We start from the raw sequence: 27658 nt of genomic DNA, 5'->3' as shown, positions 1-27658 counted from the left end.
TATATATATATATATATATATGTATACGTGTATATATATATATATATATATATATATGTATATGTATATATATATATTCATTCCCTTAGGGAGCTCTGTAGACGCCGTTAGACCAGCCATCCATCTATCCATACCATTTCCTCATATTCTCCATCAGTGACTTTCATTTGCTCTGCGATGGCCGGAGGATGTGAGGGACCGAGGAGGATGTGGGAAGGAGGGAATGGCCCAGGTCCGGTTGGATATCCATCTAATGGCTGCTTTAGTGGACTGCTGGACCGCCTCTGGACCCAGATGTAGCACACAGAGGGAAACAGAAATGGCCTGTGCTCCGAGTCCTCTCCAGGTAATGCGTTTACACTCGGGAATGATCCAAATAATGAGAATAAACAAATAGCCGCACCGCATTGGCTTTATTGTCCTACATCAACGTTGATTTATTCACAGCCGTGGTGGACTATTGTATGCAGATTGCCCGATGCCCCTGCGGTGAACTCCTCGTCTAATGCTCCCGGAGAGTAACGGCACTGTTGGAGGAGAAGTGGGCCCTCGTGAGAAAATGAGAGCGGGTTCAAACAGTCAAGAGAAGCCACAAAACCGTCCCGGAAGTTTACACCAACCTTTCCACCGCTCACATCAACAAAGCGTATTTGATTCATGCGGAGCGCTCTGAAGGAACCACAGTTTGGCAGGTAGGATGGGTGTTGTGATACGATGAGAGCCATTTCAGAAGAGGCATGAAAGGCATCTAAAAGCCGGGATTGGAGGCGATAATGTTTCCTCCCGGGTCAGCGAGACCACACCCCGGAGAGGACAGCTGCAGCTGACCACGTTACGGCTGTAGAGGGACGGAGATAAAGGAGTGAAGCTCTGGGCCCATAGTATTGCCCCAAATCTGATTTAAATTCCATTCTTACATCCAAATCATATTACGCTCCAGAGCTATTCACAGAGTAGCTATCTATCACTCACACACACACACACACTCACACACAGTCAACGTGATCCGACCATCTGCCAGTACTTACCTACACAGAGCTTCTAGATACGGCCCTGATGGAGCGGCAGCGTGAGGCTTTGACACGCCTCCCTGCTCCGTGAGTGCTTTGGTGTGGAAAAAAAATATTGCATCAACTACATTTAACAAGCATGAACAGCAGCATTTAGATTTTTTTTCATTTTTTTCAATCTTCTGATATCTTTTCATCGGAAATAAGCAATTTACAAGCGATTCATTCCCCCCATTCAAATGTTCGGCAAAAAAAAAAGAAAAGTGGACTGACAAAAATAAACGCTTCGCTTCCATGACTAAAATCTAAAATATGAATCTGAAGTAACAGCATTGGGAGTTGGAGAAGTAGCAGGCTGAGAAAACCCTTGCCAGGAGAAGAGAAGAAGAACAAAATCGTATTGTTTTGCTGGGTGTGAAATGTCTTACATTCAAATCCCCTTCCTCCTCTCTTGCTCAGTTCCAAATCTTCCATTTTCTTCATTTCCATACAAAACGAGCTCTCAAGAGTTTACAGTCTCCCCGTACGGGGGACTCGGCTAATTGAGTCTCTATCTTCCATTGGCTTGCTTTATGCTACTTCTGAGCTGCTTTAACAAAAAACGCATGATGGTTTGTATAATCACTGCAGCCGCTAGGACTGAAAGTTCCCAGCAGGGTTTTTGTCCCAAAACATATCTATTTTCCAAATCTCCATTCTGCACAAACGAGGCAATCTGTAGATAACCGATCCTCTCCGCTTCTCCCCGACTGCTGAAGATGTACAGATCGAAGCCTCATCGCTGTGTTTATGAGTGTAAAAGGTCAGCTGTTGATTGGTGCACTGCACTGCATAATCAACAGGATGAACTGAGATGCCTCAAACATGAGATATCATTTCTCTCACTGCATAATGTGCTGTATTTTCATTGGGAGAAGCTCGCTGCACTAAATCTGTTTAAAAGATTCCCCTCATTTATTGCAGAGCTTCCCTATAGCTCCCAAGGAAACCGTGAGTATCATTAGTTCAAATGATAAGTGGACATATTAAACATACACATGCAGCTATAATACACTTCTAAATTACAAATCAATTACTGTCTGGTGCTGCTCTGCTCCTGGGAGGAACTGACTATAAACTTCACGTTTGCATCCCTTTACAACCATAAAAAAACTAACCAGCAGCTTCAGGTGCGAGTTTTGTTTGTGTAAGAATTATTTGTTTACATCTTATTTTAGGAAATTAGTAAACTATGACAGAAGTTGTAGCTATAATACAGATTTAATGAAGAATAGGTAGATGGACATGTATATATAAAAGTTGTGGGGGACATAAATCAGATTTCCTTAAGTTACATTATGGAGACTCGCCTTCTTTTTGGGGACAAAATGCATGTCCTCATAAAACATAAATCACATTGGACTTGGTTAAAGGTTGGGGTGGTGAGGTTTAGGTTATGATTCGGGTAAAGGTTAGGATTAGAGAAACACAACTGTGTGTGTGTGTGTGTGTGTGTGTGTGTGTGTGTGTGTGTGTGTGTGTGTGTGTGTGTGTGTGTGTGTGTGTGTGTGTGTGAATGATGGGCAAAGTATAACATTTTTAATACAAAAATCTGTATAAATGCAGTCCTTTTACCATTTACTATGCATCCTCATCGTATTTATAACATTTCTAGGGGAATGTATATATATATATATATATATATATATATATATATATATATATCTATATATTTATACCGTAAAAGTCGGGTTGTACGCTACTACCTTCGGTCATTGTCCCCATTTGCTCCCCGCTGTAGCCAGCTGGCGCTCATGCTAGTTCAGCGCTAACTTCCGCTAGCTCTCCGCTAGCTCCCCGACAACCACCAAAGGTAGGGACCAGCCCCAGATCTACACCCGACATGGGAAGAGGGGACTCGGCCAGTAGCAGCAGCAGCGGGGAGCTAGCAGCAGCAGCGGGGAGCTAGTAGCAGCACTAGCTAGCGCTGCTACTAGCTTGCTACAGCGGGCCACTGACCGGCGGCTTGTAACCCGACTTTTATGGTATATTAGTAAAAAGTGTACAGAATAGATGATTTCAAAAATATTTGTATATGTTATTTCAACTTAAAATTATCTATTTCTTGGCCACTTGGGGTAACGCAACAACATTGACATGTTAGCCAACAGCTGTTTATTCCACATCCTCACAGACACGCAGCAACATGACACCTGACAAACACAAACTCTCCTTTTAGCTCCGCTTTGTTCTCCACCAACTCCACCATGTTCCCCGGCTGGTTGCTAAATGTGCCTGTCAGCAGTTTAGTGCTGGCCAGGTACTATTCCACTGAAAACAGCTAGTGTGTGTCTGGAAATGAAGCTTATGTAAGTGAGCTAAAAAAAAAAGCTTTAAGACCAACACAATGGGCTATTTTGCTATAAATATGGTTCTCACGTTACACTTTTGTCATTGGATGAATTGATAACATAAAATATAAATGATTTTCAGCCGAAAGTCATGTTATTTTATTTCCCCCTAGATGACACATACTGTATAATGCTTTAAATCTTAACTATTTAATCAGGACTTCAGGTGATCTATGACCTCAACAAACGACTTGAACGCTCTTTATTTCCTTTCTTTTCTTACTCTTTCAGATAATGGCGTGTGGAATGTCCACCTTCAGGGGACACTTATGTTTAAAATCCTTCATCAGGTCACTTCTGCTGGCTACTTTAAGGCAATTAACCTGTACGGATATACTTTTACAGCCACTTAGCGTCTCCTGTGGAATGCTTAAACTTTATAAATGGCCATTATTGCCCGAGGTTTCATTCTTGAACTTACTCGGCTCGATGAGTGGAAGAAGCAAAGTCACTTCCTGTGGTTGCATGAGGTGGAACCAACAATGAGACATAGCAGGGAGGCGAGGTGAAGCCACAAGGTCCATTTACTTCTACAATAATTACACTCTCAACTTTATTTTTGAAGTGAAACAGCATTAGGCTTTCACTCACTGTTGCATTAAAGACCTTTCTCTTAAAGTGGCAATGTCGAAGACATTTATTAAAATAAATGTCTGTTGAGTGATTATCTACCGCTGCAGGAGGCAACACAATGATGATGGAGCCTGATGAACATATCGCAATATTTATATATTTGCAGTATTGCGATCTGGGTGTCTGTGGTGACAGGAAAATACTGTATTACAGTTGTTAAACATTGCATACAAACAAAGAAAAAATCTGAAAAATAGCATGCCAGTATGGTATCAATACGCCAGACTGCTAAACTCTAAGCACAAATCTATTGTTTTTACTCAAATAGAAATCCAAAATCAACCCGGACTCAAATCTGAAGGATTGCCACTTTAAAAGAAAGTGCTTTGACAAACTCCACACAGCCGAGTGGACCGGCCGGCCACCGGTCGACCGTGGCTGTAATTTATGGACACTTGGCACGCTCTGTGCGCCCGGCGATTTGTAGAATCCATAAAAAGAGATGTTGAGGTAATTATGTTTGTCATGATATATTGAAAGCAGGAATCGGCGAGAGCTAATCAGAACGGCTGACAGCTGTAGCATGCAGATGCTTTCAGACCTCTTGTCCGGGGCCATAAAAATGAAAGCGGGTCATTTTAACAGGTAGCAGCTGTTCGTAGCTAATTTTGTTCAATTATGCACAGAGGATGCAGGCGGAGGTTGTTTCCTCGGGCCCCCGAGGGACCTTCTTTCTTCGGTCCCTTCGCTTTCAGAAATGAGCTGAGTAATGGGAATCCATATTCAAAAATGTAAAACAAAATGCAGAAAAACACCAGCAGGAACATTTGGTGCTGTGATGATGCTGAAGGCGTCTTGTTGTGGCACAGAGGACATCGTCAATGCCAACGCGTTGTTTTTTTTAGTGATCATTGGACGACATGAATAACTGTGGGAAAGCTGCATCACGTGACGTGTTCAGGAAGCCTCTGGTTAACCGTGCCCGCCCCGACAAAGACAAATGCATCATGGGATGCCGGCGATCGCTCTGAATCGTAACGTTATTGTCGGCGATGAAAGGTTGTCCGGCCCCGGATTGATTTACAGCCGCGACGTTTCCTTTCCAGCGCGGGCTCGGCCTGACCTTTTGGAGAAGAAATGGGATTTGGGAACCCGCCTCCTGCGCGGCTGCCAAGTCAATCACTGGTGAGTCCAGCAATCACCAGCCAGTAAAACCACTCCAACCAGTCAATCACCTTTGGAAAGGAACAGCTGTCCTAAAAAATAAACAGTTACTTTTGTCAAGAGAAAAGCATAGACAGTACATCAATGCTTGTAGAGCTTTAACATATTATAGATGCACTATTAACTAGATCTGATAATTATGTTTGATATGAGATTGCAGGAAAACTTTAAAATAAACTTTTTGTCTACATTGAGTCTGACACACACACACGCACGCACACACACACACACACACACACACACACACACACACACACACACACACACACACACACACACACACACACACACACACACACACACTGTGTGCAAACTGTGCAAGTATTTAAAAGCTTAAATGTTTCTCATTATAATCTCAAACCAAACCTTTCGGATCTGACAGCTACAGAATGTCAAGACGGCTTTTTTTCTCCAACTGATTTATTAACTTGGAAATCAAACAGCCATTTCTGATCCAGCGAGATAATATATAATCTTGACATCTATCTTTTCATTTTCAACGCATCAACGTCCAATTTCGATTTGAGATATTTTCAGACTTTCTTCTGTATATCAGAAATCTTTTGATGCAGAAACATTTTACTGTTCTTTGTTCTCTTCTGTATGTATGCTGCCCAGTGTAACATCACATCAAGAGACATAACTAATTTACTAACTGCAAGGCTACAAATAAACTAGTATTCATTCTTTTTTATTCCAGTTTGATTGTAATCTAAATAAATTATTATTTAATATTCAAGCCTCAGTTTAAGATGTGCAAGTTAAGCACAGAGAGAACACCCTGTCTGGAGTCCATTAATTGATCAGAAAACGTGGACCTTAAAATCTTTGCGTTTCATAAAAAATACAGACATCCATTTACGTTGTATTCTTCTGCCTTTAAATCCGATGGGCTGGTGTATTTAAACATTCTTTGTTACAGCACCAGTAGTACTTCTAATCTCTTAAAGTCCTTCCAGCTCACTGTGCTGAGTTTCAAAATATCAAAGGTCTATCTTAGAGGACATGTTGCTATTGGGATGTTGGATGCTGCTGTAACTAAAACAGTACAACTTTGCAGTATTAGAGTTTTGGAAGACGGCCATCTTGTTACCTGGTCAACATGTTTTGCACAGGGTTTACGTTCTAATCCGTTAGCTTCAATTGGATTATTGTCCATGTTGGCTTTTGTTGAAAACTTGTATTTATTGTATTTACAGGCCATGGAAACCCTTCCTCCTCCTCCTCCTCCTCCTCCTCCTCCTCCTCCTCCTCCTCCTCCTCCTCCTCCATCGCTGGAGCTCCATCCACACCTCGTAGTCGAGGCTCAACCTGCAACATCTCCCTCCGGAGCAGAGTTCAACAATCAGGGCGGCTGACAGATGTAAAGGCATAAACCTGAAATCCTCCAGCAGATACATGTCAGAAGGAAAAGCAAACACATGGCATTGAACCTGAAGTGATTCTTTTTAACTCATGCCGAGTTCTGCATCTTTTCATCTGGACTGTAGGGGACATTCATCCCTCTGTTCCGATTACCAACAGTTCAACAGTGGCAAACCACATTTAATAGAGTATTTGTGCTCGATGTAATATTTTTAGATTATCCTCAGCTAAAACACAGCTGAGCAGAGAGGGGAAGTGACCAAAACATGATTGCTTAAAAAAAAAATCAACTTTGATAATTTGTAGAAATAGTTTGTCTGCAGGGTTTGTATTTATTTCCCAGAATGGTGACGTGAGCTCTGGGTTTCAACATGAACACTATTGCTTCACATTAGATATTTTGAACCGTGGTAGCAGTGTGGCTCTAAGAACGGCAATGTTGGTCCGATATTAGACTTTGATAATGGTGTTCATGGTCCCCAGAGGATGTTTCACAGTGACTTTTTGCTCCAGCGCCACTTGCAGGCTCACGTTAGACATGTTAAATGTCTCAACAATGTATACTTGGTGCCGTTATGAGATCAAAATGTTTTAATTTGTCCAATCCTTTGGTCTAGCCATGCAAAGCGATTAGCCTTCAGCTTTACTCCGTGTTCAGAGCTAATTGGCAAATGTTAACATGCTGAAGCGCTAACTATGATGGAGAGCTGGTAACCATCACACATGCCAAACATCAGCATGTTAGCATCATTGCCGCGTGCATGTTAGCATCATCACCGCGTGCATGTTAGCATCATCACCGTGAGCATGTTAAGATCATTACGCGAGCATCTTAGCATCATCACCACGAGCATGTTAGCATCATCACTGCGTGCATGTTAGCATCATCACCGCGTGCATGTTAGCATCATCACCGCATGCATGTTAGCATCATCACCGCGTGCATGTTAGCATCATCACCGCGTGCATGTTAGCATCACCACCACGTGCATGTTAGCATAATGACCGTGTGCATGTTAGCATCATCACCGTGTGCATGTTAGCATCATCGCCGCATGCATGTTAGCATCACCACCACGTGCATGTTAGCATAATCACCGTGTGCATGTTAGCATAATCACCGTGTGCATGCTAGCATCATCACCGCTCACATGTTAGCATCATCACCGCTCGCATGTTTGCATGCTGAAGTTAGCTCTAAGCTCAAAGCACTAACCTGAGTGTAGCCTCTCAGAGCTGTGGACTCGTAGTCGTCATACTTTATGGTCTGTTCTTCTGGTTTGAAGTGGATGTGGAGGGAACCATGACATTCATAATAAGCAATGAGTTTCACTTTCAGCTGTCCTTCCCAAAAACGCCTGAAACTCATTCATAATGAGCGCTATATGTTCAAAACCCCGTGCAAGTGTTACTCAATGAAGTCTCTCTTGCCACGCTTTGACTGGTGTAAACTGCACTTCCAGAAAACAACAAAATGTGTGAAATGTATTCACTCATCTTCCTCGCTGTCACTCAAAAACATTATCCTGTGAGCAGCCTGCAGCATCTCATTATGCAAAATCAAACAGTGGAATTGGGTTTGCTGTCCCAGAGTAACATAAGTAAATATGGCCTGACAACTCATATTGGAGAAGACTTAGAAGGCTGCCGATGCTTCGATATCGAGACAACGAAGACAACGGTTTGGGCGACTACAGGCATGAGATACCTTGTCTGCAGAGGGAGCAGAACAAACAACTTTCTAAGCCTCAAATCCACCAAATCTGGTGGAATACGAGAAAGTGCGTTGGTGATGTGATCCCTAACGTAGAGGTCCATCTGTGTGTGGGAGGGGGGGGGGGGGGGGGGGGGGGGGGGGGGGTTGTGTATGAGATCCTCTGAAAATATATCATAAAGCAATTTAACATCATATAGTAGCTGGTTGCCTTGCAAGCAGTAGAATAAATAACTGTTTTAATAGATATGACTCAAGTATTGTCCTCGTTTCTGGCATATGGTGATACTGATAACAGACACATGTGCCCAGGTCATTCAAGCGACGTGACAGGTGACACATGTTCAGTCAGACGTGGATGTGTTGGGTTCTCAGGTGGTGCGACAGCGCCCCCCTGTGGAGCCGCTCCGCTCCGCTCCTCCAGAGCTGCTTTCTGCACTGACCAGAGATCTGCTCAGTGTCATGATGAAGCACAGGCTTTTCTTTTAGGCTGTCAACAGACCCAACGAAATGAGGTTTGGACCACAAACAACAACAATGTGGACAGCTGTGCAGTGAGGGAAGAAGCACTCAGATATTTTACTGATATTTGAGGAAAACTTCAGTGAGGGCTGTGATTGGCCCTGAACCTATTTGGTTAAAAACAACCATTCCTGTATCTTACGTAAAACTGGGAGATTTGATATTGACCTTTATTTCTTTAAAACATCAGTTTCTAGATTTGCATTTTTTTTTTGTGACAATTTTCTGAAGGGGTCCAGTTTCAAGAGACATGTTTTCATAGTCAAAACAATTTTTACAAATGTTTTGGGACTGGAACGCCACTCCCCCTGGATGAAAGGTGATATTCAGTATATAAATCATGTCGTTTATCATTATTACCACAGTGTAGAAATGCTAGTACAAATCCTGCTTTAAAAGTTATATAAAAAGTGTGTAAGTGGTATCATTGATATATATGTTGAGTATCAAAAGTAAAAGTACTTTATGCGAACAATGTTCTTTATCACGTTATACAAAGATATATTGACACATTAATTAGTACGTTACTTCTGCGTGGCAGAATCAATTAAGTCTCATCTTCATCTATAATAATACATCGTAAGCTACTTGTTCATTACATTTTGTCTTATTAATATGAATCTGCAAAGTAAAGAAAAGGTATAAAATGACTGAGCTCAGTAGAACTATACAGAGGCACAAAATGGAAAGTAAAGTATAAGTAAATCAACATTTTTCACAATAAGAAACACCTGACACCTCTGATAGAATCACCAGCTTTATAAGGGACTGTTCACGCCTTCACATCGACAACGATGAAACAAGACATGTGAGCGGCCCCTAAATCATCACCAGAGCAGACAACACAGAGAGGTAGAAGACAACATAAACACCACAGCAGCTACGGCCACAAACACATAGAAAAACAGAGCTGCACTTTATAGAAACGCCTTTCTAACACCGCCTTGTCAAGCAAAGCTGACCCGCTCCCTCGTGCACGGTGCTGATGATAAACGCGCGTTGTTGCACTCACATGTCTGGAGGGCCGTCGCATGGTGAGTGATGGAGATGCACCATTGGTCGGTTGGGACGTCCCCCCAGTGGCCAGTCGGTCACGGACGGGACTTAAAACGTAGCCACTGAAGGGAAGAATTGTCCTCTCCAGGAAATTCCTCGGGTGTTCAAGAATTGACAGGTTATATTACAATCAAGGTTATTTATTTAAGCCATTATTACACATACATGGAATGCATACCTACTACAAGCTTGGACTCAGCTCCCCTGATGGTCTGCTCTGCACACAAGCTGTACACAGTCAGCACACCCCCAGAACGAGAGTGGGCCCCGTTCACTAAGAGCGATGGATATATATCCCCTTACTGTGAAACTTCCTCTTTCTGACTTCCAAAATTGTCACAGTCTAAATAGCGAAAGGGAAGGGGTCCGTCTGTATATCAGACATCTAAAGGTCACAAGGGTGAGTTATGTTATGGACCACTATTCCGAGAGCATAAAGCGGAACTTCTTCCACAAGACAGGAACCAGATATATGTCCCTGTGCCAGACCGTTAATCGGCCAAAAGTAAGCTTTCTATGTTTAAAACGCGGTAGCAGGTGCATGTAAGGCCTCAGTGGCCTCTATTTGACCTGTTCAGTCAGGGTCAAGAGGGAGAGTGTTTACGGAACTGAAACCAGAGTGGGAACTCAGACAGTTGCGTTTTCTCAGCTCCGAGACACATTTTTAGTATAAGCGGGACATGAAACTTTAGTCAAAGTAAGGCAGTACAACATATTGATCATTAGATTCTCTTCACCACTTATAATACGTGTGATAAAAAAATACACACAAAGTACACAAAAAAAAACATTGTTACAGTAACAAGAGAACAATGTAATTTGCTATACTTCCCCCCCCCGGAAAAGCCGGTCCACATTGTATTGTTTGAGGAACTTGCTTCTGAGCCAATGCATACTATCTCTGCATCAATGGACCGCTATTGCCAAAGGAGCTCAATAAGCATTTAAATTGTGCAGTAGATCACTTTAAAATATCCCATATCCATAAAATGTCACACCAGCAAGTGAATAATGTACAATGAACAGCTTCATTCATTCAATCCCCAAACCCATAAATAGTATTTTATTACCTGGAATAGGCGAAGCCATTTTTGTGAGCATAAGACAAGAAGGACACGATGATTTAGGGCCGACAACCACGAACGTCTGTTTCAGGAAGGAAGGGATCGAATGCTCTCAGAGGCTTCCTGTCCAGTCAAAAATGATTATAAAAGGTTTTACCAGAAAATGGGAATATTTAAAAGTCTGGAAAACTGTTTAAAAACTCTGTTTTATCCATAATGTGAAATGAGTGAGGTTGACACGTGGACATCCTGTGGGTGAAATATTCCAGGATTTAAAAAAGCAGCAGATGGGACCAGTCAATAAAAGCACGTTAAATCAAAACACAGCACTCAGAGGAGCGTCAAAATAGAAAACAACATCTTTTAGCACATTCTGGCCGCTTGCTTCTCTCGGAGCACTTTGCATATCTCTTAAAAAGTGTTTTGCTGAATATTACTGTGCAAACGCCACCGTGGGACAAAACATTCAACATTCAAACAATCAGGGAATACGGTTGAGTTTGCAGTAAAAGTATGTTTTCTTTACAAATCCAAAATGCTCATTTATTGTGTTTAATGGCTGAGCTGGTTTTACTATTTAGGACTGATTATAATCATCTGTTGTTCTGCTTCTACTTGGGGCCCTTTAGACACTTTCTAATTTAATTTAACTGCTTCCTGGACAGTTTTTTGCTGACGGGTCAAAGGAGGCGGGACGATGCTTAACTCAATGTGAACGACCTGAAAGATGGAACCGGCAACAATAACAGAGACACTCAAGATATTTGTTGTTGTTGTTTTTGTTTTAATAGAGATCATTCTCTTTCAACGCATTATAAAATAGCAGTTAAAAACATTGTTTTTGTTTTTATTCAGATATTTACATATAAACAAGTGGCTGTGCAAAATGTACAAGATATTGGCAAGAAAGTATCATATATTTGTCGTATTTTTCACGTCTGCTGACATGGGAAATAAGACAAATTTGCCCAGTTTGAAGTCGTCAACTGATAAACCTACAAACAGCAAACTTAAATATACACGGTAATAAAAATCTGCCAATAAACATTCTCTCATAAAATGACAAAAGGTAGAAAGACCAATATTAGTATGTGCGCTAAAAATACAAAACGTTATAAAGTGGGCGTCGACGAAATTTAGAAAAGTGATCGGTCAAAGTGCAGCCCTCGTTCTGCAAGTCCCGCCCACGTTTACGCAACATGAACACCCTCTTTTATTCATAAATATTAAAAAAATGTCGACATACAGCTTTGAGGAAAGTGTGTGATTTGCTTAAATGACTGCAATCAATAATATTATTGGGATTAATTTCTCCAACCTCAATTATTTAAAGTTCACATTTATAGTCCATGAGCTACGCAGCCTGGATACTTTACACTGCTAAAAACCACTTCATTCCCCGATTACATCATTCTAGTTTCAATGTCTTTTATCCATTTAGCCAGCCGTATCTCCTTTTTTTTATTTTTATTTTTTATAAATGGGACAAAAAGCAAAGACTGAAATGAGCTTGAGATCCATCCAAAAACATTTTAGTCAAAGCTTACTTGCACATTACGCACTCTTACTTGGAAAGCCTGCAGCTGGGTGACATTTATGAAGGGAAGAGAAACGGCGTGAGAGCTTCTTTCTGTGACATCATTCAGGAGCCGATTCCACGCGATTGTTTTCATAATGTCAATCTTTCGCTATTCTTGGATCTTCTAAATCTGCAGGCTTTTGAAATCAACGTGTGCAGCGATAAAGTGGAGAACAACAATTACTTCGGAGCTGTTGTTCACCGCGATGGAGGGTACTGTTCCTTTAATTCAATTCTATATCGCCTTTTAAGAAATGAATGAAAACCGCAGACTGTACGGTGAGCTTCAGAAATGATCGATAGGAATGTAAAATGTAAAAGCACATGCATGTCTTTGTAGTAAATGTGCTAGAATCTGAATAAAAAAAGGTGGGATTGTAGCCGTCAGCCATTGTGTCTGCGTAAAAACGATGTTTCAAAACACACCGTCCTGCACGGCGCGTGACACGTGAACCGCCACTTCCTGTTTTCCCAAATCGAGCCAAGACGAAACGGAGAAAACGTCACAACGAAACATCAAAGCGCACGTCCGACAAACCCGGAGAGAACTGCTGGCTAGATGAAGATACTGAAGCTGATCAACACATTCTAATCCGTATGGCTTAATTTGTTAAGAAGGCAACTCAGCAGATGACAAGGCTTCGTCGAGATTAGTCTCTGGAAAACAATCCACGGGCGTTAAAACTGTACTAAAATATCGTAGAAATGTGCTAAATTTGTGTTTGCGTTACTGCAGTTCTGTAAAAATCCAAGTAGAGATTCGCTGCTACAACGCGTGACGCCGACGGGGTCTTTCGGGGTCCGAAGTTCTCAGTTCGGGTTTAAAAGACTGTGTTTTCCGTCCTTGTTGTGCAGCATGAGGCAGTGCATGACTTGAAGTGTGGTTGGGTCTGAAGAGCAAGCCGAGCGGAGACGGCACGCTGGAATCAGGGCCGAGTTCAAATATTTGCTCCTCTGAAAAACACACGACCCGGCGCTTGAAGAGGATTTTTTTTTTTGTATATATAAAGACGACGACTCCTCGGCGTTCCAGATCATTCTCTTCCCACGATAGACGACTCATCATTCAGCAGAGGGCGATCAAAGGAGGAGAAGAAAACAGTACCGGCAGAAAGAGTCTGAGCCGACTCTGCTTCCTTAATGCCACTGAGCGAGACGACTTATTTCAATGCTGGTGCTATTTGAGGAAGCCTTTATAGAGCAGCTGAGAGTGACTGGTCTCTCTTTCATTCTCCAGGCAGAAGAGCAGGTCCCTGAGGTTGACTCTGGTGATGCGCTGTCGCATGAACTGTCTGGAGCCAGCTCCGCCGGAGCCTCCCGGCTGGGAGGGGCCCGACCCCGACCCCTGGAGGGGCGACACACAGGAAACACATTTAGTCTTATTTTTCTGCGGATCGGATATAATTCAAAACACGCACGACCCGTTTTATGCCAAACGGTTCCATATTCCTCACCTCTGCACTGGCGCCCCGGACAGGAGAGTCCATTTTCCGCTTTTTTCTCGGGCCGATTGCCGCCAGCGCCGTGAGGTTGGCTTCTCTCTGCCTGATCTGGGCCAGCTCCAGCTGCTGCATCTGCAACACGAGCAACCACGCACACATGAGTCCGAGGGGCCGGACTCGTCCTGAAAGCTTTGCAAAGACGGCGAAAAAGTCGCGTGTCGTAATGGCGTTTACTTGCCTCTTTGGCCTTCTGCTTCAGTCGGAGCTGCTCGGGGTCTTCTTGCCGCGACCGAGACTGCGGTGAGGTGAAGGACATTTTAATATTTCAACATGGGGAAATCATTTAACCCGTTGTTTTATTCATTCACTGTTATCAGCAGAGGAAATACACACTAATGCCACCGAGCCGAGGTCGCTCGTCCTCGCGTGCGGGCGTCTCGCTGTCGATGATGTCATTTCATACATTTGTGTATCGTTACCTTGGCGGCCTTCAGGAGGATCTCTCTCTCCTGCTCTTCCTTCCGTTGCTTCTCCATCTGATCCAGCTGCTCGAAGTACCTGAGCTGGGTTCGCACGTCGTCGACCTGCTCGCACCGCACGTCCTCCTGGGGGTGGGGGGGCGAAACGGAGCGAGGCGCCGCAGGTTAAGGCGGTGAAAAGGCGAAAGCGTGAATGTAATCGTGCGGCTCTGAAGTTGCAATCGTTAATCACCTTGAAGGTCGTGTTTTTCTGCAGCGCCACTTGAGACACTTTTTCCAGCAGGTTTTGCAGCCGCTGCTTTGCAGCGTGGGAAATGAAGTTGATCACGTCGGCGCCCAGCTCGCTGACGCCAAACCTCCTACCTGCCACGACGAGGAGATTTAGATAAAGATTTAGACATTTAGATAAAGATTTAGATAAAGATTTAGTCGGAGTCGGACAGCGGCGACCTTTAAAATACCAGAAAACGCTTTTTTGTAATCTTAAGTGTATGTGTCTCACCGATCTCCAGAGCTCTCCGGGTGAGCAGAGAGGTGGCGAGGAAGGCCTCGTCCTTACAGGATCGAGTCACCGTGCCAACGAGCTCAGAGTTGGTTGCTAAGATACGGTCACTCTCCTCCGACAAGTTGACTCCTGCCATGGAGGCCACGTCGTTGATATCGTCATCATCCCTGGAGGGAATACAAAAAAAGTGACGAGTCAGACATGAACAGTGATACAATCTACACCTTTTTGTGTAAAAAAAAAAAAAACCTACTAAATATACTATATAATTTCAAGAGTTTAAATTATGGCTCCCGTAAATAGGAAGATAATTCATAATACACCCTAATTACCGGATTGGACCAAACAGCTGCACATATGGAACCATAAGGGCAGCTCATACATGACAGCATAACACACACACATGTAAGCCTCTGTGGCAATTATGTGTAGCATTTGATTATTCCCATCTTTGCTTGCTCCCATTTTCCTATTTTTAAACATCCAATGTTTTGTAATTCGCATGGAAATCATTTTGAGGTGCATTTGATTTGTTTGAAAAGTGAGATAAAATTAAAGTTTGACAGAAATTCATGGGCTCTTAATCACTATTTTATGCTCACTAATTCACAGCATTAACCAGTCCATCAGTTACACCTGTACGGCCTGACTCAATCGGATACAATAGCCCTGTAATAAATCATATCTGTATCTGCATTTATTATCATTGACAGCTGTCTGCAAGACAAACTTGCCTCTCGGTGACATTTAAGATTTACTCTCTTTGAAAATGCAGATAAATGTTCACTTTTATGCGACTGTGACAGAAAAGGTGTAACTACTGTGATACATTACCCATAAACGGTTATGCCTGAGGTAATTAATTACAATAATGACTGCATTAACTAGCAAATGTGTGTGCGCGGTAATCAATTCATCATTAAATAACACGCAGGTGGTAAAACATGAACAGAAACCAAGTCAACAGGAAGAGACTTTTCGAATCCACTGTTCTTAAAATGAATTATTTATTTCACGCAAAAGACCAAAACACTCTGGACACGCATGTATAAGCGTGTGGTTCCACACTGGTGACGTTCCTCTTTTCAGTCTTTCATAAGCTGCGGATTCCTTTGTCCTAGTTTCCAATAAAATTGACTGAATCTTGCACGGTGCATTCTCCACCGGTTTGTTTGTTTCATTTCTGCAGGGCTTTTCCATAGCTTATTTCCCCTTATGAATAATGCACAATGCCCAACTATGGGGACTTTATCATATCCCTGCTTACCGCCTATTATAAGAAAATGTGTTTTTTTCACATCCTGAAACTTTAAAGGGGGCGAGATCCAACTAGACTATGAATATGCTAACTGCTGACATGGTGCCATATTGAAACGCGCGTCCCCTTAAACGGAATATTTAGAGACCAGTATTCAAGAGACATTGGGGATATTTATTTGAACGAGTCACTAACCTGAAGGTTCCCCCTCCGGCTTCCTTCAGCTTGTTCCTCTGAGCAGCAGCGAAGGAGGCCTGACTGAGCACCTGCACTCCTCTTGCCCCCGGAGCCAACGTCTGCTTCATTGCTGCATTTAGTGGAGACATCATGAGTTGTAATTACAGTTAAAATTGTGCAAACCGTGCACTATGACGGAATCTAAATTCTGTTCTTTTGAGAATCAAATCAGAATCAGAAATCAGAAACCATTTATTTGCACATACAAGAAATTTGTCCTGGCGGAAGGTGCATGACATTTAACAATAAACATTTAACGACAAACATAAAGCAGAGTGCAATAAAAAAGGAGCATGAATATTTACAATTGGGTCTACTGAGTATTTACAATTAGAACTACGGAATATAAAAAGTTTAAATGAAATTAAAATAAAGTGCACGGAATGAAGTGATTATGTGGAAGTGACAACTGTAAAGTAAAGTTTTATAACACAATAATAAATGTGTTATTGTGCAGTTTAGTAATCTGCAATTACAGACAGTCTCCACCAGGTGGCAGCCCTTCCAGACTATAAACAATAAATGGGTGAAAGATCAAATATAGACAGACTCGGAGGGAACCAACTGCATATTCAATTCACCTTGTAGGAGAAATAAAAGGAGAGCAGGCGACTTTGAAACACGCACCTGTCGGTAGCTGTTTGACCACCTGCGGATGGCCCACAATGATGCGGCTGTGAGGTTGTCTGAGTGTTACCATGGGAGACTGAGCCAGCGTCCCCTGTGGCCTCACCATCGCCCCGTGTTGCTGGGGCACCATCTGTGCACAAAGATAAATTAGAAACGGAATAATAAGCACAGACGAGAATAGAAGTAAAAACAGCAAAGGTCCAGTCGGTGCTAAATTACCAGTCCGGGTTTACTGTGGGGCGTCTGAGTGACGCTGATAACCGTGGTTTTGGTCGCGGCGGTGCTGGCCGTGGAGACGGGCGGTCGCAGCATCACGGCGGTGAGGGCCGTGGAGGCGGCGACAGCCGTGTTGCTGGGCAGAGGCAGCAGGCTCTGCTGGATGAAGGCCTCTGGGTCAGGGGTCATCTGACGCAGTGCTGGGAGGCTCCTCTGCAGGCAAGACACAGGGCAAAGTGACTCATCCGCTTCCACACAGGATAGATGTGAGTCTTTAGGGTCAGTGGGCCGATGTCTGGGACCCCACTGACGGACAACTCCCCTGCACATCCCTTCATACTACACATTTAAATTGAAATGCACTTGAATTGTACATTTAACATGCTCCTATTTCTCGCACTGTGTTTAGTCCTTGAGCAACACACTTGACCCCTAACTGCTCCCCGTTGCTGTGTCACGGTGTATAGAGCAAAAATGTAAGTCGCTTTGGATAAAAGTGTCAGCTAAATTAAATATAATGTAATAATAATAATATGCCCTGAAATAGTAACCATATAATAAGCGACATGAACCCATAGGAATCGATGGTGAGCTGGTTAAACCCTGGTTGGGAGCAGAGTGATGAGGCCGACTCACAACAATGATCTAAAAAGGGGGGAAATCATTTTTGGTGGACAGTGGTGTAGTAGCTAGCAGCCCACAGCAGGAGGCGACAGGGTTCGATCCCGGTAAGGACGGCCCTTCTGTGTGGAGTTTGCATATATATGAATGTATGTGGCAGTGAAATGGAGCAAGGGGAACACAGCAAACAAGTTCTGAATGTACACAGCCTGTAACGTGCAACATTAAGTATCTGCCTCTGATCTCACCTTCAGGAAAGGCACGAGGTACGGCTGTGGTGAGGAGTTGAGCTCCCGGTATAACCGGCTGGTAAAATCTTCTGGCTCTATCTTCGCTTCCTGTTGTGCAATAAACACAGAGGATGGATCACAACAACCCCCCACCAAAAGTTAAGTAAAGTTAAGAAAACAACCTGAAGAAATCACAGAAAAGGTATGAAGCTGAGGACTTTTCCAGGTTTTAGATGGCAGAAAAAGATGAGATGATGGCAGAGAAAAAGACAGAAAAAGAGCTAGAGGAGAGAAATGTACCAGCAGATGCTTGACCAGCTCCTTGACGTTGGCCGTAGTCTCAGAGGACTGCTTTCCACTGGATGCCAGCTTGATCAACGTGGACAGAAAGTTTCGACACTTCTTTACATTCTCCAGCGTCTCCTGCAAGCACAAAAACACACAGATGGCATTTTTCCTTCAACGTACACGTGTCTCTCTCACTCACACACACACACACACACACACACACACACAGCAGAAACTTGAAGCACAACATAAAAAAAAACGACCTTTATAATGACTGCGCAGCTGTACATTTAGTTTTGAAAGAATACAAAAAGACAAAAGCATTCGAGGTTTGTACTTCTCTCTTACAGCTGAGACAGCTGTTGGAGCGACATGGGTCCCAGCTACCCTCTGTGTCACGACCGTGGCTGCAGAACCCGGCTGCACCGGAGTGGGCGTTCCCAGCGGCTGTCCCGGGGCAGTGGCGGTCCCTCCCAGCATGATGGTGTTCTATACGAGTCAGTGGATATGCAGACATGAGGTGAGAGGCAGGAGAGTGACAGGATAACAGTTTTGACATGTTTGGTCCCGGGGCACAGTACATTCATTTATTTATTTTTTTTTACCCTCAGGTTTTATTTTTCCAGAAAAAAAAAAAAAAAAAAAAAAGAGTTGTGCTGGATATTTAATGTTTGCAAAACTGACAATGAAAACTTGTTAATGAGGTTCAGCAAAAATGTATTATGAGAAATCCCATTGCAACCCGAACAAGCACAAGGGATGAAAGCTTATATATATATATATATATATATATATATATATATATATATATATATATATATATATATATATATAAAAAATAAAAAAAACAGGCCACCTAAAAACACGGAAATTAAAAACTAATGTGCCGACCTTGATGTAAAAGCCCATCTTTTCATGAGGCATAACAAAATGATCATTCTAACTATGAAACGGGTCCTGGGTCTGTTTTTTAAAATAGAGCATTTTGGGGCCGCAAAGGCCGTCCCGAGCCTCATATTTACTTTCTCATTCTCGGAAGTGACTCCTGCCATTTCCCTATGGGACATGGGAGATAGCAGAGCTGTTCACAGCAGGTGGACAATGATCAGACAAACATGTGCGCATTCCAGGAGGAGAGGAAATATTATTTTTTTTAGGATCTATCCAGAACATTTTCAGTGATGGTATGACACGAATATATTCCTCTCTATATGGAAATCTGACACGCTTATGACAAAATTATAGAAAAATATCATAATAAAACTACCAGTTACTTGCCATCAGTGACTTATATTTATATTTTGTGGATGATGTAACGTAGATTATTATCCAGCCTGCATGCGCTACCATGTGACGTGACCACAACATAACAGCCTATTTAAAAACACTCTGGTCCCTAAACTGCCCTTTGCTCGTTAATATGATGCTGAACATAACTCGGCCCTTTCAGACGCCGATGTTATATGTTTTGGGGAGCTCTGATCGATCGCCTTGTTGATCGTTCTCAACTAAAAAGGAAAATAGGAGAATGTTGAAATACATTTCCAGGACTGCACTAGATTTTCCAGGAAATTTCACTGGGAATAAAAATGTTATCCAGGACACGTAGGATCCCCGTTCAAACACATTAAACTACATTCAAACTTCTGATTTAGTTTGTGTTATGGATGACACAACATTTTTTGCAGTGCACGTTGCTGCCAATCCTAAACCAAAGCAAAAGTCTTTTAGGCAACGCCAGACCACAATGGGCGAAGCAAAATGTGTTCCCTGACTGTGAGAGATTAGTGGAAACAAGGATCATTAAAATAAAAAGGAAAAGGTCATTTAGTGGAAAATAGACTTTAGGAAAAAAGGGGAATAGCTTAAATGGTTGGGTTTTGACATTGAGAATGATGTGGGCAGGAGAGCGCCGGAGGGCAACTAGGATGCGCGAGCCATTGATGTCCTCGGTTTCTCTGAGTCACAGGAGGAGCAGCAGTGGCTGTGCATTGGTTTCAGCAGTGGCAGGTAAACGTTCCGAGTGGCAGGTAAACGTTCCGAGTGGCAGGTAAACATCTGTATCGACCTGCCGCAGCGGCTGGTGGGGAACAGGTCTCAGGCACCTGTGAAACATCTGTTATGTCCGTGGCTAAATTAAACTAAAATTGATCGCTCGGGAAAAGTGAAACATGCGACCGATCAAGAGCACGTTTCACACAGAGCAAACGGTTTACTTGAACTCGATTGCTCTAAAGGTTACACACTGTTCTGGTTTAATGCAATGGAATCGAGTAACAACTCTTTGTGGTCAATGACCCTCAAGGACAGCTTTTAATGGTTTTTGGTACCTTAACACGCTTCACTGGGAATTAAATGCCCCCTAAAAGGTGTGTGTGTGTGTGTGTGTGTGTGTGTGTGTTGGAGTTACCTGCAGTACTGGAGGCCTCTGCAATGTGGTGGTGGCCGTCACAGTGGTCTGGACCGTGGACCCTTGTTTAATGATGGTGGTGGGGGTAACCGGGCGAGTCAGCATCGACGCGCCTGGAGCCTGCAGACCGGCAGCGGATATGAGAGGAGGTGTTACACACATGACACTAAAGGAATAATGAATGATGTGCTACTTATTTATTTTCTCTCTCCGATAAACACATATTTTAAGTTACATAATTGAGCACTTTCAGGGTTTCTTCCAGTTTCTTCACTCATTTTAAAACTCAATACCAAACTAAATTAAATCCCTCTGAGAATTATTTTAATTGGTCATTTGACATGCAGGAAGAGTTTGCATGTGAGACGAGTAACCAAAATGTAATTCAATCAAACTTCATTATAGAATGTATCAGATCAACTAGTGTGCTTCTCTTTGCAATTTGTCCCAGTTTGTTTTAATTTGAAACCTTTGCAGGGTGACTATTTACAAAGTGTTCATAATTGAGATTGTGTATCTTGTCATTGTGATGATCAAATGATGACATCTGTGCGCGAGTCCAGCGGCCCTGGTACCTGAAGCGAAGTGATCTGGACAGGTGGAGTGCTGGTGGGCGCCGCAGGTCGTGGTGTCATGGCGCTTTGGGACTGCGACTGAGCCTGCATCTGAGCCAAGGTCTGCTGGTGAATCACCAGCAGCTGCCCACTCTCACTGCGAACCAAGACCATGCCTGCAACACGCACATGACGTCAAAGGATCAGGGCTTTTCTGACCTGGTCAGTCTCACTAATATATATATGTGTGTGTGTGTGTGTGTGTGTGTGTGTGTGTGTGTGTGTGTGTGTGTGTGTGTGTGTGTGTCTGGACATTGCCTCAACTGGGAGCTCCTCACTGACCGGTCGGACAGAAATTAGCCACAAACCCGGTGCCATGAATTAAAACAAATTTAAGACGCAACACACAACTAGTTAAATGTTGACTCCACAACACAATCACACTTTTTTTGTTTTTACTGCCAAGGCTAGTGTATTACTATGCATGCAGCCTGATGTTTTTGCATGCCCATTTTCCATCAGACAGACTGCGTTATAAGTACTGTGGCTCCAGAACATAGTAATACACCGGCCTTCAACAAAGTAGTACAGAGAGCCGCAGAACAATAAACCTTTTTTCTGCGGAGCTATAGGTAGATACATGTTATTGAATGATGTGAATACAATGTTGTTGTTTATCTACCCTGTCTTGTTGCATCTTATTTAGGTCTGACCATTCATTCTCTGGTTGGAGGTAGCTCTAAATACTGAGTTCCATACATTGATATTACTATTCATGCTTCCTTATGCCAAAGAAAACCCTATTCATTTACTGTTGATGGTAAACATCTAAATATACCAATGCAAAAACCTTTGAGTAAGTATCTGAGGTCAGAGACACCAGTCTAACAATTAGCCCTTGCAAACACAAACACACACACAGTAAATATCTATTGTCTATAACAAGACAAATAAGGATCAATAGATTGCAAGAATGCTAGTTTGTTATACAACACAGGCTGACTGCCTCCAAGGCATTGTGTATCTTGTCAGTTAGAACCTTGTCCATCTCTAATCTCTTATGTGTGTCCGAAAAGGAACAACGTGTTATTGTCTATTCACTGAGAATACATCCACAAATTAAAAAAAAAAAGTTTCTGGGAAAAGTCAAGATGCAACACTGTGACACATCTCCCTAAACACGTGAGAGCAAGAGAAAACTTCCTGCTGCTGTTAAACGGTTAATTTCACACCACGTTAGTTACCTGGAGGCAGCTGGATGTTTTGGATATTCGGGGCGCTCTGCTGAGGCTGAGCGAGCCGAGGAGCCAACACCTGCGGAGCGATGGTTCGAATCCCGCCAGGAGGCGAAGCGACGATGGGCGACGGTACCGAAGTCCTCAAGTTCTGCAACACGGTCGGGCTCCTCGTGGGCGAAGCCACGACGTGCGCACCGGTGTGCGTGATGGTTTTCGCGGGGTCGGGTTTGTGCACGAGCGAGCCGGCCACACTGACGGCCGGCGAGGTTTGCATAGGCGGCCTCACGAGCGTGACGGTGGGGACACTTTGCACGGACGAATTCACAGCGCTCGTCGGCGAGGTTTTGATGATAGTACTTGGTGTCGCGGTTAAAACCGTCGCGCTCCCTTTGCTCACGGAAACGGGTCCGTTGTTCATCAGCGTGACAGCTGGCTGCGAGTTGTTGTTGTTGTTGCCTCCGGTGATGTGACAGTTCATCACCACGGCGCTTCCATTCAAAGTTTGAACGCCAACCGTCCCGGGTTTCCCGACACCGGAGAGTACCGTGACGGCTCCGCCCGCTGCGCCCGGCTTGGGTTGACTCTGGGCGGCTGTCATGCTCGTCGTGGTGCCGGCTGCTCCGTCCATGCTGGAACCACCGCGGGACCCCGGACTGTTAATGACGCCTCCTTGCACTCCTGCCCCTACAGCGGCGGAAACACATGAAAACAAAGGGTTGTTGTCGAGGCAACTCTCCGATTCGCGGCGGTTTTGGGAAACACACAATTTAATCCAAGTTAGCTACAAACAAAACAAAATAAAACAGTTGATCAACGTGACTGAAATCAGCTAGTGTTAGCTAACAAGAGTGGGCAGCTATCTTACCTGTTTTAGCAAGCTCTTGTTGTGAAAGTCCCATGTTGCTGCCCTGAACATTGGGATTACTACAGACGGCTGAGTTGCCGACGTGATTTGCTGCCGGCGGCACGTTGCCAGCGGCGTTGACGTGCCTCGCTCCAGTTAGTTCGGACTCCAGAGATCCGACAAGATCACTAACTACTTTTTCGTCCACCTCTGTGTTGAAGAAAACATCATCCAGCAAATCGGAGCCCGCCGCCATCTTTGCCCAGCTGCGCTCGGCCGTGAGACGCATGCGCCGATTGGATCTCACCCTCGGTGACGCGGTCCCCGCCGAGCGCTGTGATTGGCTCTTCGAGGAAAATAAAGCTCGGAACAAATGGTCGCGAGCTGCAGTGTGAAGTGCCAGCTCGGTCTGAAAACAACGATACCGCTCACAGAGCCGCCTCTGGTGGGACTTTATCACACCGAGGAGCCTCTCAAAGAGAGCATTTGTACTGCACAACAAGCCTTTACAGATTCACACACAGTATCGAAGCATTCCGTATCTATTTGACTTTATCGTAGACGACTCAAAATGGCTGCGTTGTTGCTATTATGTTTTTTTTTCTCCAGGAGAACCGCAGCAGCTGCTTCTGCGCTCGCACACAGAGCAGCAATGTTAAGCAGGCTCCTGTGAATGTCAACTAACTATTATTACTATGTTAACTATTGATAGCGCAGATCAATAATTATCAGTTTATATAGTTTTGCAGCGTTAAGCTCATGGCTTCTTGACACAACAGTAAATGTGGCACCTTGTTTTAAATGTTATTAAAATAATTGTCACAATAAAAGTAGCACACACACACACCAAATACATAATCACAACCGTCAGTCATCCTAAATATCAGACTTCGTGAGTCATAAATGACTTCAGTAGACTGACGTGAATTGACGTTAGTGGCCAGGTGTGTACAAATCTCAATCAATGGGCGTGGTTTAAAGTCAGCCCCTAGAAAGCGTTTCCGGTCGCTCCGTGGCTTGAATGCTGCCACCTGAGTTTGTCCTGAACTCTCTCCAGCCATGAATTCATCAAAGCCGTACATTGGCTGTAAAATAGGGTTGATTTCAAAAGCTCAAAATCGTTATGAGGGGATTTTGTACACAATTGATAAGGTGAACTCCACAGTAGTGTTGGCAAAAGGTGAGTGGTGTTGGGCCTCTGTTTGGTAGTTTGGTGTCATATCAGCAAGTCCAGAAATAACATGATGTCCTGAAGTTCTTTTCTGTGGACTTCTCAAGATGGCAGCACAACTGAAGCACATGTATTTCTTTTCACAAGTCAAGTGTTTTGGAACGGAGGGACGACCCACCGACAGACCGACGCCACCCAAAGATGACGTCTACGAGTACATCACTTTCCGGGGAAATGATATTAGGGACATCACGCTGTGTGAAGCTCCAAGATCTCACCACGGCCTACCACCGGATCCCGCGATAGTACAGGTATACAAAAAAAAATGGCTCTCATCTGGCAGTAGAGGGAAAACAAGAGGGCAAAGTATGAAGACATGGATGATGTGTGTTAAATATTTAACTTGTTTTGTTCAGTCAGCCAGTGTAGGCTCCCCAGGTGTGTACTCAGCTCTTGGACCATTTAGCCCCCTTAGGATGCCCGCCTACAACCATCTTGCTGCCAGCTCTCTGCTTAACCAACAGTATGCTGCAGCTCTGGGCCTTGGTAAGTCAATGTATTTACAATGCATGCAATGTATTGTTGCTCAACCATAAACCCACACCCTTAGTGATGCTGAATGCCTTTTTAAAGTAGGTGGTTTGCATACTCCAGTATTCTTTTTTTTTTCCCCATTCAGGGTCTGTACTTCCTAGTTTACACGTCAGAAGGGGCCCAATGGTGGAAAAGGGTGTTCAAACCCTCCATGTGGACGGATCCAGGCAGATGGGAGGCTTGACTGCATCCCAGGAGCGACTGATGCAGTGGGAGAGAAAGAGGCCCCAGAGGCCCAGGCCCAGAGCAGAGAGTCCCCAGACCGGAAGGGGCACCGGAGCCAGCAGTAAGCATATAGAATTGCAGTGATGAATGGCAAAATAAAATTCTACGTTCACTCAAAAGAGTTACTCTGTCCGGGTGGGAGGGCCTTCAAGAAATGTCTGTCTGTGCAGTTGCGAGCAATCTTAAGAGTTAGCGTAAATGTTTTTTAATTTCAAGTGAAGTCCGGCCCAGGTGTACCCAATGCTCAGCAGGAAACTCAGCAGCAGCATTATGAAAACAGGCCACCACCTAGAAGAAAAGGTAATTATCAAAAGAGTGAACGTTTGAATTTTCTGGATCCAATATACGAAGCCCTGATTAACATTCAATGCATTTTTTTTTTTTTAAATTTAGGAGCTCGGAGGCGCAGAAACCGTAGTAGAGGCCAGCTGACGGTGGCGCAAGATCCATCTGCCGTCCTTAAGTTTGACACAGATTTCGATTTTGATTCCTCAAATGCACAGTTTATTAAGGAGGAGCTGGAGAGGGAGGGCAGGGACGGGATGAAAGGTGAGTTCATCAGCTCAAGTGATCGCAAATGGAGGTGATCTGCTTTTTGACACTAGTTTTTCCTTAAAAGCCCACATGGACCATTTAAACCTGACAGTCTCATGATATACACTCAAACTGTAGGTATTGCCTCAGCAGTAGCACACAAGTGTCTGTGTGGACCGTGACATTTATTTTGCCTTTTCAATAAAAGTGCCAAGCTTTTGTTTCCAGTTCAGCACAGGTCCTTGCATTATAACCAAAAACAAACTTTTAACCAGGAATAGATGTGAAACTTCAAAAAGCCAGATTTGCTACTGCTCAGTATGATATTTGTATTATCATGTTGGATGGTAGATGGATAAAACAGGAGTTGAACATCTTGTAATTTGCTTTTTTTTTTTTTTTTTTTTTTTTTAAATAAAAGTGCATGTCTCTGTCCACAGATGGAAATAAAGAGGTAGACGGGAAGGAAAAGGAGGAGTTGCTCGCGACTGAAAAGGATGATCCCTTCGGCCCAAAATGCTACTACGACAAAGCAAAGTCTTTCTTTGACAACATCTCGTCTGATAATAAGTTCAGGTAAACTAGTGGCCTTTTATTCATCCTCAAATTACAACCGCCGTTTCTCCTGGATGTTGAGCTTACAGGCTTGTGCCCTTTTTTTTTTTTTTTTCTTCTTTTTTTGTCACGGTTTCAGGCAAACGTGGGCAGAAGAGCGGAAGCGCAATCTGGAGACGTTCGGGGTCCCTGGGCGGTTCCTGAGGGGCCAAGGCTTCAGAGGTGGATATGGACTCAGAGGGCGGGGCATGGGTCAGATTGACTCTCCTTACAGAACCAGGTTCACCGCTGGAGAGTTGCTGCCACGACGCCTTCCTTATGTGTAACAAATGGGACTGCTGCCCATTATGATGATCAGTAAAAGTAGCTCTGCCACATATGATGTGGTTTTTTTTTTTTTTGCCTCATATTGCCAGGATTGGGTTATTATTTACTTTATATTTTGTAATTTGCCCCCATTTTAAATATGGATGCGTGCCTCACTAAATGGTCCAGCGTGTGACTAATTGCTTTCCCCTCACAATGTTGGCCTGAGTTTATTTGTTTTTGTTTTACCATTCAATTAAATGGAGTGTTAAGTTTTTGTTTTCTGCTACTTGGAAGAATTTCACTCCCAAACGTGTATTGGTTTCTTGTTTAAAAAAAAAAGGATCTGGCTTTGCCTCCTGGAGTACATTTATATAAATGTTTAACTGTGAATATTAACCTAAAATGAACTAATCTGAAATGTATTTAAAGGCTAAATCTTGTTTGTCATATTGAAGCGACAAGAGACCGATGTAAATAAACTGGAACTTGCTGGTGCATTTGTCTTCTGCTCTTTGAGGCTGCGTCACATCATATTGTTGTATTGGTCTGTTTTGTGCACAAGTCAGCTTTAAACCTTGGATTGCACCATCCTAATGTGTGAAATGTAACTACGTACATTTGCCTATTTGAGGTAATTGTACGTACTTAACATTTGTATGCTTGTACTTATCCACATTTACAAGCATTTAATTAGGCCTGCTAGTTACTGAGATTACAATTTATATTTTTCTGTTTAGTGGCAGTGTTCCTTATGGATTGAGATGTTTTAAAGGTGCTATATACGAAATTGGGAGCATTTCTACCTCTGAATATGGCGGCAG

At 43.4% G+C, this 27658-nt stretch overlaps 2 protein-coding genes across 2 annotated transcripts; one reads left to right on the top strand and one right to left on the bottom strand.

The window, feature by feature from the left end:
- Positions 1–13577: 13577 nt before the first annotated feature.
- LOC306744154 (transcription initiation factor TFIID subunit 4-like) lies at positions 13578–23738 on the bottom strand (the record flags this gene model as incomplete). Its single annotated transcript, XM_079226738.1, has 16 exons — positions 13578–13842; positions 13952–14071; positions 14178–14234; positions 14419–14544; positions 14651–14781; positions 14921–15090; positions 16377–16488; positions 17046–17178; positions 17268–17477; positions 18134–18223; positions 18416–18538; positions 18752–18892; positions 20814–20933; positions 21389–21543; positions 22612–23289; positions 23471–23738. 16 exons carry the CDS (start codon positions 23736–23738, stop codon positions 13675–13677), a joined length of 2802 nt encoding a protein of 933 aa, XP_079082864.1. The 3' UTR covers positions 13578–13674.
- A 770-nt stretch (positions 23739–24508) lies between these two features.
- lsm14b (LSM family member 14B) lies at positions 24509–26854 on the top strand (the record flags this gene model as incomplete). Its single annotated transcript, XM_079226477.1, is given in 9 exon segments — positions 24509–24629; positions 24768–24931; positions 25037–25166; positions 25300–25500; positions 25629–25645; positions 25649–25739; positions 25833–25988; positions 26414–26549; positions 26668–26854. Coding segments are annotated over 9 exon segments (1203 nt in total).
- Between the last annotated feature and the right edge of the window lie 804 nt (positions 26855–27658).

The sequence above is a fragment of the Taurulus bubalis genome, assembly GCF_910589615.1.
Source record: "Taurulus bubalis genome assembly, chromosome: 11".
Classification (NCBI taxonomy): domain Eukaryota; kingdom Metazoa; phylum Chordata; class Actinopteri; order Perciformes; family Cottidae; genus Taurulus; species Taurulus bubalis.
Note: the sequence above shows the minus strand (reverse complement) of the source record. Positions and strands in the feature narration are given on the sequence as shown.